Raw genomic sequence first — 13,935 nt, 5'->3', positions numbered from 1 at the left:
TTTACAGAGGCGGCTGACCCCAGTGAGCTCAGGCTTCCGACCGATGAGCCTGCGCCTTCCACACACCACACGTGGTATGCGTCCAGCGGGCAAGCTTCCCCGTCATTGTCTGCCTCCCAGATGATGCGGGCTACGTAGTTCTTGAAGTCCACCTGGGAGTGCGACTTAGCCAGGAGGGCGTTGGTGAATCCCACGGCGTCGCGCGTCTCGCCGTCCACATTAATTGGAGTACCAGGGTTAGCACATTGTTGACCGTTTGCGTAGCTAGCATCATTAGCCTCTGCGGCATAGTTAGCGTTGCCAGAGTGGTGGTGATGATGGTGCTGGTGGTGGTGATGATGATTGGGAATGCAAAGGTAAGGGGCCCCGGAGCTGCATGAGGAGCCAGAGGGGTGCACCTCCTCTTGGGAGCCATGGTAGGACTTGATGAGGGGGGCTGTGGTGCATGAGGAGGATTGGGACAGACTGGAACATAGTGGACGCTTCAGCTCTGTGATGTCGTATGCATTCTGAAAGGAACAGACAGGGATGAGGGAACCAATAAATAATTTGTATTTAGTTTGTTACAAAATTTTGAAGCAGTTGTATGTTTAAGACAAGTAAGAAGTAAGAATTGGGAGTAAGAATTTGTTTTTGTTTTTAAGCCAGATAGCATTAAGCTGCTACTCAATTGGGTCCCATACTTATTTTCAGAGGCCTGGAACCTGGAACTCTATTTCTCAGTATCAGCAATCTTATGGATACTTGGCACTGTCCTCTTATAGGGAAATACCTTTTCATTACATTTAAAAACAGCACCCTCCAGTGGTATACAATTCAAGACAATGTATTGCACTGTGTGTGTGACTGTGTGCTTGTGCGTGTGCCTGTGTGTGTCTGCCCATGTGTGTGTGTTTGTGAGCATGTGTGCGTGTGTGTACCTGGTCCTGCTCCCCTCCTCCCTCCTCGTTGTAGTTGAGGATGTTCTCTCTGATGTCCTCCCAGCTGGCGTGCTCGGCGGGGATGTGGTAAACTCCTCTCTTCCGGAACTTACTGCGGCTCCCCTTCTGGTTCCACACCGTCACTGCCACCAGCACGGCTGCAGACACACACACGCACAAACACACAAACATTCAAATACACGTTGAAATACGGACAAGAGACATTTACATTTGAAAAAACAAGAATATGAAAGTGATTATGAATGTATGATTTTTAGATGGGGATCTTCTTCTGTCATCTAGGCTGTGAATATGCAGTATATAATGGCGCATTTCCACCGCAGGGTGCGGTTCGGTACGGTTTGCCTCAGTCCGGTAGTGAGGAGGCGGTATAGCCCAGCTCAGTTCCGAGGTCGCGTTTCCACCGCCGACAGTACCCTGATGGTAGGCCGGATGTCGATCGCCGCAAGCTACGTAAACATTGTGACATCATAGCAGCGTGACACAGTGTAGCCTGCTCAATAAAAATAATGGAAAAGAGGAACGCCACACATTAAACCAAGAGCTACCATGGAAGTCGTCCAGCAACAGTTTTGAAACGTCCCAACCTCCTTGTTCGCCCTTAGCTAAAGTTTTGCGCAACATGTCCATTGTCCAGAATAATACCTTGCGGGTAATGTTGGTTTGTTTTTATCCCCATGTCGCCTGGAAGTGACGATTCTGTCGACCAATCAGCGAAGGGTGTGTGTAGCTCGAACTTGCCGGCACCCTTTCAGGCGTCTCAGCACCCCAACGGAGGAGTACTGCGAGACGAGTGCGAGACGAGTGCGGCTCAGTGCGGCTCAGTCCGGGTCACGTCGACTTTTGGTGATGGAAACGCGGTCCGTGCCGCACCTTTGCGAACCGAACCGAAACGAACTGCACCCTCCGGTGGAAACACGCCATACCTGTATTAGCTCTTTCAATGATATGGCTCGAGTCTTAGGACACTGATGAAGATTTGGTGAATCTAACGTCAGGTGAAAATGTTAAAAACGCAACAAATAAAATGGTTTCTTATTCTCGTTCAGTTTATTCAAATATTTTCCTCACCAAAGAACACCAGTAGACACATGCTGATGGCCAGGATGGAGCTGGGGCTGAGGGTGGCCAGCAGGTGACCTTTGACCTGGCCGACCTCACAGCGCTGACCTCTGAACCCGGCCTGGCAGCGGCAGCGGTAGCTCTCCGGGGACAGGGGCGTGCACACGCCCCCGTTGCGGCATGACGACGGTAGACATGGCGACGGGACGCAGCGCTCCTGCCCTGAGGCCGCGTCCGACACCGCCACCTGACTGCCTGGACACCTGGGGGGCAGGGGGCGGAGTTAGAGAGGGGAATGCACACACACGCTCACACACACGCTCACCTACACACTCACATACACACTCACATACACACACACACACACACACACACACACACACACACACACACACACACACATTTAGATACTCTCTCTCACACACACACCCACACACGCACACACACACACACACACACACACACACACACACACACACACACACACACACACATACACACACGCACACACACGCAGACACGTTGCTTGTGTGATGTTAAATTCATATGACATTAATATAATAATGCATAATCCATTGCAAACAATTGCACACTTATTGCCTGTGTCAATGCTGCTTTCTTACCAAGGTCTTCTTTGAAAAAGTATGATTGCAAACTGCCAACGGACCCCCTACCTATGTGCACAGTTTATTTGTGTGTGTTTGTGTGTGTGTGTGTGTAGTCTGTGTCTGTGTCTGTGTGTGTGTGTGTGTGTGTGTGTGTGTGTGTGTGTGCGTGTGTGTGCGTGTGCGTGTGTGTGGTGGCGGTGGTCTCTACCTGCACTCGTGTTTCCTCCACAAGTCGACGCAGTAGAGGGGCCCCCTGCAGGGCCTGGAGCTGCAGGCCTCTGAGGAGCAGCCGGGGCCCACCCCGCGTCGCTCCAGCACCGCCACGAACTCTGAGCTGCGGCCGTCCAGCGGGAGGCTGTGGCCGTTCAGACGCACGTCGCGGAGACACCCTGGACGGGACCAGACCCAGAATATGGATGAGTTCATTCGGTTATTTCAGTTGAGTTGTCAAAATAATCACATTCTCAAAATATATACTATTGTGTTTGTGTAGGTAGTATGCATGTAGTTTATTTGGATGTATTTGGTGTTTTGTTGTTGAAAAAATCGTTAATAATAATTGGGGTTGGGGTTTATCTGGACTCTGAGTGAGGTAACCAAAACCAACCACTAGGGGGCAGGCGTGTAGAGGAAGAGAGAAACAAGACGGCGCCAGCGAGAGTTCATCAATATTATAGAACATCCCAAAATTATATGGGAAAGTAATACGTTTGAACTGTCTATGTTTATAATTAGTATCGAAATGTAGAACAACGGGAGGTAACAAGTAGAATAAAAATACTAGAATAAAGTGAGGAAAGAGAGAAGAGATAAAATGAGGGCTACAGATGATAAAATAGAACAGTAGCAGAAGACAAAGAAACAGAGGATGTAGAATAGGCAATAAAACAAAGTTGAACAAGAAAGAGAACAAGGGAAAAACGGGAGAGCAAATGTCAATAGTCAAATAGTCCATACCAGAGAAGACCAGTAATTAGTAAAAAACAGATTTCTTGTCTGTCATTGAAACCTTTATCCAGATCATTAATCACCAGTCCCCATACGGTGTATTATAGCACGGATCATCAGACCAAACATAGTGATACTCTGCCAAAGTGTGAGCCAAGGGCCTGCAGCCAATCACAGCGTAGCAGGCTTAACAACAGGCTGTTAATCACGCCTCTTTGTGCTGCTGCACTGAAACTGTCTGAAGAGGTGACCTGTGAGGTATTAAACTTGTTGGGTGTCAGATTGTCAGCATAATATTTAAGTTGACTTGGCAGTATTTTTTATTATATATATATATATATATATATATATATATATATATATATATATATATATATATATATATATATATATATATATATATATATATATATATATATATATATATATATAATAACAGCTTTTTCTGTGTTTTCAATTCAGAACTCTCCATTATTTCTGTTGTTGTGACAGAGGGTTTAAACACATTAAATACGGAGAATGAAGACATATCTGGTAAAAACCAGACTAGACCGCACTAGAAGCAAGTCACAACATCATTTGCCCTATTTAGATCTCATCATTGGATTCGTTTTGTATGGTTCTGTACAATGTATTTATATTTCTTCGAATTAGTATTTCTTTGTGTGTTCTTGTGTATTTGGGTGTGTCCCAAGGTTTGGTTTTTCTTACGATGATGTCACGCTGTACATCCTTGTAGAAGTAGATTTATCAATGTTTTGAATATGTAGAACAGAAGAATATAGAGAAATGAACCAAAGCCCTGGAGCTCCCCGCCTCACCCTGGAAGTCGGCCCCCTCATCGGCCCCGGGCCCGTTCCCCAGCTGGATGCTGGCGGGATGGACCACGATCTCCCTCCGGCCCCCCAGCTGGGCCTGCACCTCCCGCGAGCCCCCGCCCTGCTCTAGCTTCAGCCGGAACACGTTGTCGTGGCGATAGAAGCTGACCAGTACCCACTGGCCCCCGTCGATGCGGTGGTCGGGCAGACGCAGGGAGTGGGGGCCGTCTCCCAGGTTGGCCCTCACCGAGAGGTGGCCCTCAGTGATCTGGAGGAGAGAGAGAGAGGGAGGGAGAGGGAGAGGGAGAGAGAGGGAGAGGGAGAGGGAGAGGGAGAGGGAGAGAGAGAGAGAGAGAGAGAGAGAGAGAGAGAGAGAGAGAGAGAGAGAGAGAGAGAGAGAGAGAGAGAGAGGGAGAGAGAGAGAGGGAGAGGGAGAGGGAGAGAGAGAGAGAGCGAGAGAGAGAGAGAGAGGGAGAGGGAGAGGGAGAGGGAGAGGGAGAGAGAGAGGGAGAGGGAGAGGGAGAGGTAGAGGGAGAGGGAGAGGGAGAGGGAGAGAGAGAGAGGGAGAGGGAGAGGGAGAGGTAGAGAGACGGAGAGAGAGAGAGAGAGAGAGAGAGAGAGAGAGAGAGAGAGAGAGAGAGAGAGAGACAGGGAGAGAGAGAGAGAATGAGTGAGCCAGAAGGAGATGTTATTAATATGTCAAACAGAAAGTGCCAGGGTGATTAATGCAGTGATAAATTCTGCGGATCATAAATGCCCATTAAACGTCATACCTTTATGACGGCGGGCAGTTTTGATGTCTGAACAAAACTTTTAATATAATTAATCCAAAAGTCATACAAACAGACACTTGACAGTAACAGTTGTGTCAGCCGTTGTTATTGTGCATATTAATATGTGTGTGGGTTTGTGTGCACAAGCATGTGTGTGTGTGTGTGTGTGTGTGTGAACGTGTGTTGTACAGTGATGCATATGCATATTTTAATGTGTGTGTCTGTGTGTTTGAGGTGTGTGCTCATGCTGCATTTGTGCGTGCATGTGTGTGTGTGTGTGTGTGTGTGTGTGCGTGTGTGTGTCTCCAGGTTGGGGCTGACCTCCAGGATGATGTACTCGCTGCCGTCCCGGGACGTCGTGGACAGCAGTGTGCCCGTGGAGGCGCGGGTGCGCAGCAGGAACTGGGCATGCGTGCGGCGGGGGCTGCCCCCTCCTCTCAGCTGGTAGCACAGGACGCTGTCCTGGTCCAGAGACCACTCTGGCACCACTGGGAGACATGCACACAACACATTTGCTTTCATTATTCCACAACCCGCTGCCTTTTATGATATTGGGGCCAGGTGGTGTAATAGTGGGCAACTGCAACCAGCTCCTGAAAGGAAATCATACCCTAAAACGACTTTAGACGAAATCCGTTGTGATATCGATCACTCGTTGTCCCAATCTCGGCATGTATCCACATTTAATGCATGCATGAGTTGATTGTTTGGGTTGCCAGGTAACCATGAGTTAGTTGTCACTGGCTGCTTGGGTTCCAGGTAGCCTCAATGAAACATGAGAAGCCTTGTTTTGTACGTTGATGGTGGAGTAGGTCCAACGAGTGTGTTCGGTGTTCATTTAAAGCCTATTATCCTTAAAACCCTCAACCAAGTCGACATTGTTAAATAAAAGTGAATAACCCCACCCTCTACACATACATCTTCTTCTGTAAGGGGTAAAGCCCTGAGTTGCCCCGCCCCCCACCAGACAAACACACTCACCCTGGTCACACTTGTGTCCAGTGTACCCGGGGTCGCAGTCACAGCTGAAGGAGCCCCACTCCCCCAGGCAGCGCCCGTGGACCCCGCAGGAGGGCCCTGCGCTCGTCACACACACCCCGTCAGTCAGCCCACAGCCCGGGGACGAGTACGCTCTCCCCTGGGGCGCCCAGGTCATACACCTGGAGGAGGAGCAGGAGGAGGAAGAAGAAGAGGAGAAGGAGGAGGAGGTGGAGGTGGAGAAGGAGGTGAAGGTGGAGAAGGAGGAGGAGGAGGAAGAGGAAGAGGAGAAGGAGGAGGAGGTGGAGGTGGAGAAGGAGGTGAAGGTGGAGAAGGAGGAGGAGGAGGAAGAAGAAGCGGAGAAGGAGGAGGAGGTGGAGAAGGTGATGAAGGTGGAGAAGGAGGAGGAGGAGGTGGAGGAGGAGGTAGAGGAGGAGGAGATGGAGGGCGATTAGAGAGAAAGGAGGAGGTAAAGGAGGGAACTATTGAGTTTTATTGCCTGTGCAAGGCAAGGACTACTGGTTATCTTCCCCCTGTCTGTGTGTGTGTGTGTGTGTGTGTGTGTGTGTGTGTGTGTGTGTGTGTGTGTGTGTGTGTGTGTGTGTGTGTGTGTGTGTGTGTGTGTGTGTGTGTGTGTGTGTGTGTGTGTGCATGTGTCTGTGTGTGTTCTGGTTTTGAAAATTGGGCTTTTGGCCTTGGCTGATGAGATACACACACACCATCTGTCTGACCGTGCTCCCTTGGTACAACCGACTGTCCCACACACACACACACACACACACACACACACACACACACACACACACACACACACACACACACACACACACACACACACACACACACACACACACACACACACACACACACACACACACACACAGTCAGTACCTGGCTGTCCACCTGCAGGTTGCGGATGCAGCCCGCGTAGCTCCTGTATCGTCTGTGGGGGGAGATCTCCTTCATGCCCCCAAGCTGAAGAGGCTGGTAGACATTCAGGTACCTGGAGAGAGAGGAGATGGGAGGAGAGGGGAGGAGAGGGGAGGAGAGGGGAGGAGAGGGAGGAGAGGGGAGGAGAGGGAGGAGAGAAGAGAGAGAAGAGGAGAGGAAGGAGAAGGAGGAGAGGGGATGAGAGAGGAGATGGGAGGAGAGGAGAGGAGAAAGAGAAGAGGAGAGGAAGGACAAGGAGGAGAGGGGAAGAGAGAGGAGAGGGGAGGATAGGGGAGGAGAGAGAGGAGAGGGGAGGAGAGGAGAGCGGAGGAGAGGAGGAGGAGAAGGAGGATATGGGAGGAGCAGAGAAGATAGAGTAAGGGAAGTGAAGAGAAAAGTAGAGGAGTGGAGGAGAAGAGACGATAGGGTGATAAATAGTTAGTTAAATGTGATGATACATACACATTCCTCTGGTTTTGGATTGAGGTTAAAAAGCTCCAGTGAATATATTGCTCAGAAGCAATTTGTTTCTTTGAGGCGACTCTAAGGAGACGTCAATCTGTCCATGCTAGCCCCCGTCCCTGACGTGCTCTGCCTCAGTTACCGTTGGTTCCCAGGGCTCTCTCCTGAGGCCCTACAACCACTCTGGTCCATCTCTGTCCCCTCTGCCACCAGACCCTCCACCTCGTTCACAAGAGCCCCCCCGCACTGGTCCAGGAGCAGCTGGACCACCTGGACAGGAACACAAAGAGGGTGGTCAATGCTCAGGGTGTAGGTGGTGACACACACACACACACACACACACACACACACACACACACACACACACACACACACACACACACACACACACACACACACACACACACACACACACACACACACACACACACACACACACACACGCATTACCCCTTAAGCAATGCAACAAGTTACCACCAGTTGGAACAAGATGGATAGCAATGGCCATTGCACCAATATGCAATGGCCATTGATCCATCTACCAATCCATCCATCCAACCACCCACCCATCCATCCATTCATTCATTCATCCATTAATCCATCCATCTCTCCATCCATTTCTCAATTCTTCCATACGTCATCCACCCAACTTTTCGTCCGTCCATCCATCCATCCGGCGACCCCTCCACCCTAACCCTCGGCCCTACCTTCCCGTCACTGAGGACATCGAGGCGATGCCAGCGGCGGTCCGTGATACTGGCCTGCAGGGGGAGCTGGAGAGTCAGGGTTCCTGAACCGTGGTTTATACTGAGAGTGGGGACCCCGTTCCTCAGCTCTGGGAGAGGGACAAGGAGACAGAGAGAGGGAGAAGGAGGTGCAGTCTTAGTTAAGTACTTCCTGCATACATTTTCAAGGTTTTATTGCTTTTGTTTTTGACTATTAAACATTTCATTGCATGATTTTTTAATTTGTATGTGCTTTGGCAATGTCAATGTACATTGCCAAAGCCAATAACGTCCTTCAAATTCTTATTGAATTGAGAGGGGGACAGAGGGAGACAGAGGGAGGATTTAGTGCCTCGTAGCTGAGATAAAAACGATAGGAATTAACTGAAGCAATAAATAAACATCAGATATTAATGAGAAACAAGGTCTGGAACAAAATGTGAATACAACAAAACCATAATGGATCGAAGCCACATAGGGACCTTTGACCTTGACATTTCCACTGTGTGTAAGTGCGTGTGTGTGTGTGTGTGTGTTCGTGTGCATGCATGCTTATAAAATCTAGCATGTGTGACGGTTATAGCCTTTGCTGTCAGCAGTTTTCTCCCTTCTGAATGATTCTTCAGCCACTGTATGTCATGGTGAGTGTGTGTGCATTTGTGTGTATATGCGTGTGCATGTTTATGTGTACGTTTCTGTATGCGTGTGTACTCTCTATGTTTATATAAGTGTAAGTGTGTGCGTGTGTGTGTGGACACGTTTTTCTGTATTTCTGTTTGTTTCTGTATGTGTGTGTATTTCTGTAGATGTGTGTGAGTGTGTGTGTGTGTGTGTGTGTGAGTGTACATTCAAGTGTGTGTGTGTGTGTGTGTGCATGCATGTTCATGTGTATGTGTGTTCCTGTGTCTGTGGGTTTCTGTGTGTGTGCTGGTCATACCCAATCAACGCGGGGGACTAGTATTGAACATGTTGTGGATAAATGCTCCTCAGTGATCAATGTTGAGGCTGTATTTGATTTTCCTCATCTCTGCAGCCACAACATCGATAATGACATAACTTAACGGCAGGAAGTGCTAACAAAGCCATTATGCAAGGCCCTCTCAGAGGCCACGTCCAGGCTAATCCGTTAAGACTGGGCGCCGGCCCGGGACTCTGATAGGAAGGCAGACTTCCCCTCTGCTTTACAACACATCATGTCCCACGGACTGAAAACGTGTTGGCTCTTCAGAGAATGGCATGTTTTAAGGTATGGGAAAGGGGAGTCTAGGGGATAGGCCGAACGGGTCTGGGTTTGATCGCCAATGCCCGCAGTCTGTATACGTGTAGGCGTCTGTGAACCTACAGGTAGTGGGGCCGAGATGATGCCTCATGAAGCGTCAAAGCCTCGCAGCCAGATGAACCACCAAAGTGGTTTGACCTCGAGGCTTCTAATGAGTACGCTAGGGGACACCTAGTGGTGAATGAAATTATGATGAAAGAAGGAGTTTCCTGTGACCCCAGCCCAAAATGTGATGTTTGCTTCGTACAACATCAAAACATTTGAGAATTAAAGTAATTTCAGTGATACTTGTGAGGGTGCCGTTCATAAATATCTCCCGAGCTCATGGTAGAAAATAAATCATTCGGCGAAGATTTTAAGTAGTCATCCCGGGCAAAATAGAATGTCTTATTAACTAGGCCTACAGCAGCCTACTAATAATTGTACTAATAAAACTGACTGAGAATGAGTGTGATTAATTCAATAGCCATTAAAGTGATCTTGGAACTGGGTAGTGTCTTCTTTTTGTAAATGATGTGCCAATTGTGAACCCATATCGTGGAGCAGCCCGAGATGAAGCCTCGAACGTCACACGCTACGTCATTTCGCCTATGTGAATCCTACTCGATACGGAGCTTCGCTGGGGCGAGGAGCCGAGGTACTCGACACACGCCCCCATGCCACGACGCAAACCATAACACCACTACCTACAGGAGCTTGAGATAACAGTGTTTTCTAAATCGTTCAATTTGATAAAAGTTCTTTGATAAAAAATCTTAACCTTTAACAACACAGAGTTTCCTAGCAACAGTGGAAGCCACCTCTAACGTGTGTGTTGTGTTTTTACTCACACGACTGACGACTAATGTTGCTGCTACTGTTCACTTAAAGTGAACAATCTCTGCATTATAATACATTCAGCGGGAGTTACTTTTACCACAACTGACGTTTTGACACACAACTGACCTATAGCGATAAAGTCCTCTGGCTCCCCCAGGTGGGCGGCGCCTAGTGGGCCGTTGTATAGGAGCAGCCCATTGGCTGACTGGGCCAGGAACTCCAGGGAGATGTGGCTCTGGAAGCAAGGCCTGATGGGAGGAAACCAGGCATAGCCCTGCCCCCCAAAGGTGTGCTTGGTCTGCTGGCACTCTGGGCCGTCGTACATAGGAGGACACTGACACCTGGAGAGAGAGAGAGAGAGAGAGAGAGAGAGAGAGAGAGAGAGAGAGAGAGAGCGAGAGAGAGAGCGAGAGCGAGAGAGAGAGAGAGAGAGAGAGAGAGAGAGAGAAAGAGAGAGAGAACAAAGAGGGAGTGGGAGGAAGAGAGATTGAGAGACTCCAATATTGGTATGTTGTATTTTGTGAGGCTTTTGATTTAAGCAGTGCTGAAAGTGTTTAAAATAAATAAAAAGACTAGCAGTAAGCCAGACAAGATCAGAATAGTACAAAGACGCCAAAATACAGAGGGATTAACAAAGAAGAGAGAAGCAGAATTATGCTCCAAGGCTAATTCAGAGGCAGCCATCACAAATATCCTTAATTGTAAAGTGATGTGACATTTCAAAGATAGCAATTTAGAGCCAGAAAGGAGTTCCCTGAGGGCCAATCTTCACCAGAAGGCGTCTTTCCTTGCATCTAAAAACGTTCCAAAATAGCTGACAGATTTAGACGGGTATCTAAGCGTGGTACAAATTGGAGCTCCCAATTTCTCTCTTTTCAAATCCACCAGCTGACGCATCTGATGCTAACAACTTGGGACCCACACCAGCTGTAGGCTAGCAGGGGAATGCTAACGTCAATAAGCACTGAAGACATCATCAAAATGAATGCTTCCCGTTTGTGGAACTTGCTCCCAAAGTCCATCAACACCGTCACTTCGCTGGAGGCTTTCAAGGTGGCTCTAGGGGAATACTTGAGAAGAATCCCTGACACCCCACCTGTACCTGGCTACACCGCTGTGAACAGAAACCCGCTGCAGCTCGACTGGAGCAACGAAAAAGGAGGACGCACATGATGCCGTTGTCCAGATGCGAGCCCAGCCGAACCTTCAAAACGTATCACAACCTAACGTATCCCCTGCTGGCCCAAGCTCGGGCAATGCTATCCAGCTCAAACCTGATAGAATGGAGCGGAGGCACAAACCCACGATCCAACTCAGATAGAATAGAGCAGAGTGGAGTCGTAGAGTAGACCTAAATATCTGCTAATGAAGGAATACAGCAGCTGTATTCAATGGAAATCATTCTTGATATAATCATTCTATATACCTGTGAGAAGGTGAAACCCTTCCCCTTCTCACAGACTCGCATAAGAGAAAATTATTATTATTATTGTTATTATTGTTATTCTTCCTCTTCTTATTACAATTATATCGTGTATATATATTTTAATTGGGATGATGTGAAATTGGACTTCCGCCACGGTAGGGGGCAGTGTGGTAATGGAAGCTCAGGATCATGGCACCAGGGAATAGGCCAGGGGGTGTTGATATAAACAGCTGTTTCGTAAATATCTATAGGTTGTGCACAAGGTGTGGGTAATACCATACCATAGAGGTCAAACTGACCTAATGAAATGAACGGAAACAACAAGGAGGCGGTGCAGGTCGGAGGGGACCAGGATAGTGCTCACCTGTAGCCCAGGTCACTGTCCTGGCAGGTGCCCCCGTTGAGGCAGGGTTTGGCTGGGTAGGAGGAGCAGGACAGGTGGGGTCTCTCCCGTCCGCCGCACCCACACCTGGCCTCGGTGGAGGCGGCCACCGACACCAGGGTGGTGTTGCCGGAGCTCAGCTCCACGGCGACGGGGCTAAAGGACACCACCGTGCTGCAGCCATCCGATTGGCTGCAGTCGGTGTAGGGACAGTCGTCCACGCCCACCTGGGAGATGGTCACGCCAAGAGCAGTCTCCAGCTGCAGTGGGAGAGAGAGAGAGAGAGAGAGAGAGAGAGAGAGAGAGAGAGAGAGAGAGAGAGAGAGAGAGAGAGAGAGAGAGAGAGAGAGAGAAAGAGAGAGGGAGAGAGAGAAAGACAGAGGATAGAGAGAGAGAGAAGAGAGAGAAGGTTAGAGGAGCGAGAGATTTTGGTCATTTAAATGTCAATGTGACCTTGCGTGGCAATGGAACGGCTCACTAATACTGTGTGTGCTTGTGATTGTATTTGTGTGTGTGTGTGTGTGTGTGTGTACGTGTGTTTTTGTGCGTGCGTGTGCACTTGTGTGTTTGTTTGTGTGTGCGTGTTTATGTGTTTATTTGCCTGCTAGTGTGAACTGATCTGGATCTGTGTGAATGTTAATGGTCCATTTGGGGAAATTCTAAATAATAAAAGCCGTCTCTCTCATTCTTTCTACCTGTCCATTTGATTTGTTATGCGTCCGTAATGTCCCCTTCATAAGCATTAGCTTGGGGTCACTAGCCACTATGCTAATCGAAATGATTTAAGTGCCTCAAATCACTCGATGTTTACCGCTATGTGTCTGCATGTGTGTGTGTATGTGTGTTTGCTAGGGCGCTATATTTAGCCTTTAATTAGGTACATTATGTGTTAACTATCACTAATAGCCTGTTTCTCTCAGCAGGGGCGTAGCTCCCAAGGAGCATTTAGCAGGCATTAGTTGGCTGTGTTCCACCCAGCAGGTGAGGCAGCAGTTCTTCAAATCACTCGTTTTATGATCTGAACTGGCCACTGTCAAGTCAGTATCCCTTAAGACTGGCAAACATAAGTACTGCTTCTACGACAAATGCTACTAGTTTTGTAGTATTTATCTTCACATTAACACAAATCATCACCTGGCTCCCAGACGGAAGGTTCTGGATTCAAGCCCCATGATCCTCAGAGCCCTATTCTTGCTATAGCACCTGCAGCAGTTGTATTTATAGCATATCTCACTTAACTCCTACTATGTACTTGACTTCTACTGATTACACAAATATAAATAAATAAAATAAATAATAATAAAAAATTGTTCTATTATTCCCATTCTGATCCTTCATATTTTCTTTTAATAACTCCCCTTTTTAACTATAACCTTACTAACCTTACTTTGGTACTAAATTTGTTGTAGTTACTTCAACGTTGAGTATATGTCATGCATCTGCATAAATTACCATAGAAATACAAAGACATCTCAGAAGTCATTCGATTGGCTAACTGGTTCCCCCCCCTTACCTCGGCCCGGCCCGCGGCCACATATCCGTGGAGCTTCTCGGCCTTGTAGTAGGGCGACCCGTGGGCGGCGAACCACACGTTGAGCTCCTTCTCCCCTCGCCGGCCTGCGTCGCTCACCGAGAACACCTGCACCTTCTCAGGGTCCGTCTGGAGGAGCTCAGCCAGCACCCGACCCAGCCTGGTGAACCCGCTCTCCTGGTTCCTGCCGTCTCCACCCCCAGGGGTGCTGAAAAAGTCCTCCTTTGTCAGGTCTGGGGGAGGGCAGGGGGAG

General features: G+C 48.6%; 1 protein-coding gene across 1 annotated transcript in view; it reads right to left on the bottom strand.

Moving 5' to 3' along the window:
* Positions 1 to 13,935, bottom strand: part of si:dkey-22o22.2 (neural-cadherin) — a 39,471-nt gene that overhangs the window by 2,519 nt on the left and 23,017 nt on the right. Inside the window, 14 exon segments of the mRNA XM_060064853.1 lie at positions 1 to 509; positions 921 to 1,078; positions 2,013 to 2,266; positions 2,820 to 3,000; positions 4,381 to 4,645; positions 5,472 to 5,638; positions 6,132 to 6,280; positions 6,282 to 6,310; positions 7,020 to 7,131; positions 7,663 to 7,790; positions 8,228 to 8,355; positions 10,470 to 10,684; positions 12,134 to 12,411; positions 13,665 to 13,915. The exon segment at positions 1 to 509 is cut by the window's left edge and continues 2,519 nt beyond it. Of these exon segments, the coding sequence (XP_059920836.1) occupies positions 1 to 509; positions 921 to 1,078; positions 2,013 to 2,266; positions 2,820 to 3,000; positions 4,381 to 4,645; positions 5,472 to 5,638; positions 6,132 to 6,280; positions 6,282 to 6,310; positions 7,020 to 7,131; positions 7,663 to 7,790; positions 8,228 to 8,355; positions 10,470 to 10,684; positions 12,134 to 12,411; positions 13,665 to 13,915 (2,824 nt within the window).

The sequence above is a fragment of the Gadus macrocephalus genome, chromosome 11 (genome assembly GCF_031168955.1).
Source record: "Gadus macrocephalus chromosome 11, ASM3116895v1".
Lineage (NCBI taxonomy): Eukaryota > Metazoa > Chordata > Actinopteri > Gadiformes > Gadidae > Gadus > Gadus macrocephalus.
This window is presented reverse-complemented; position numbering and strand designations above follow the sequence as displayed.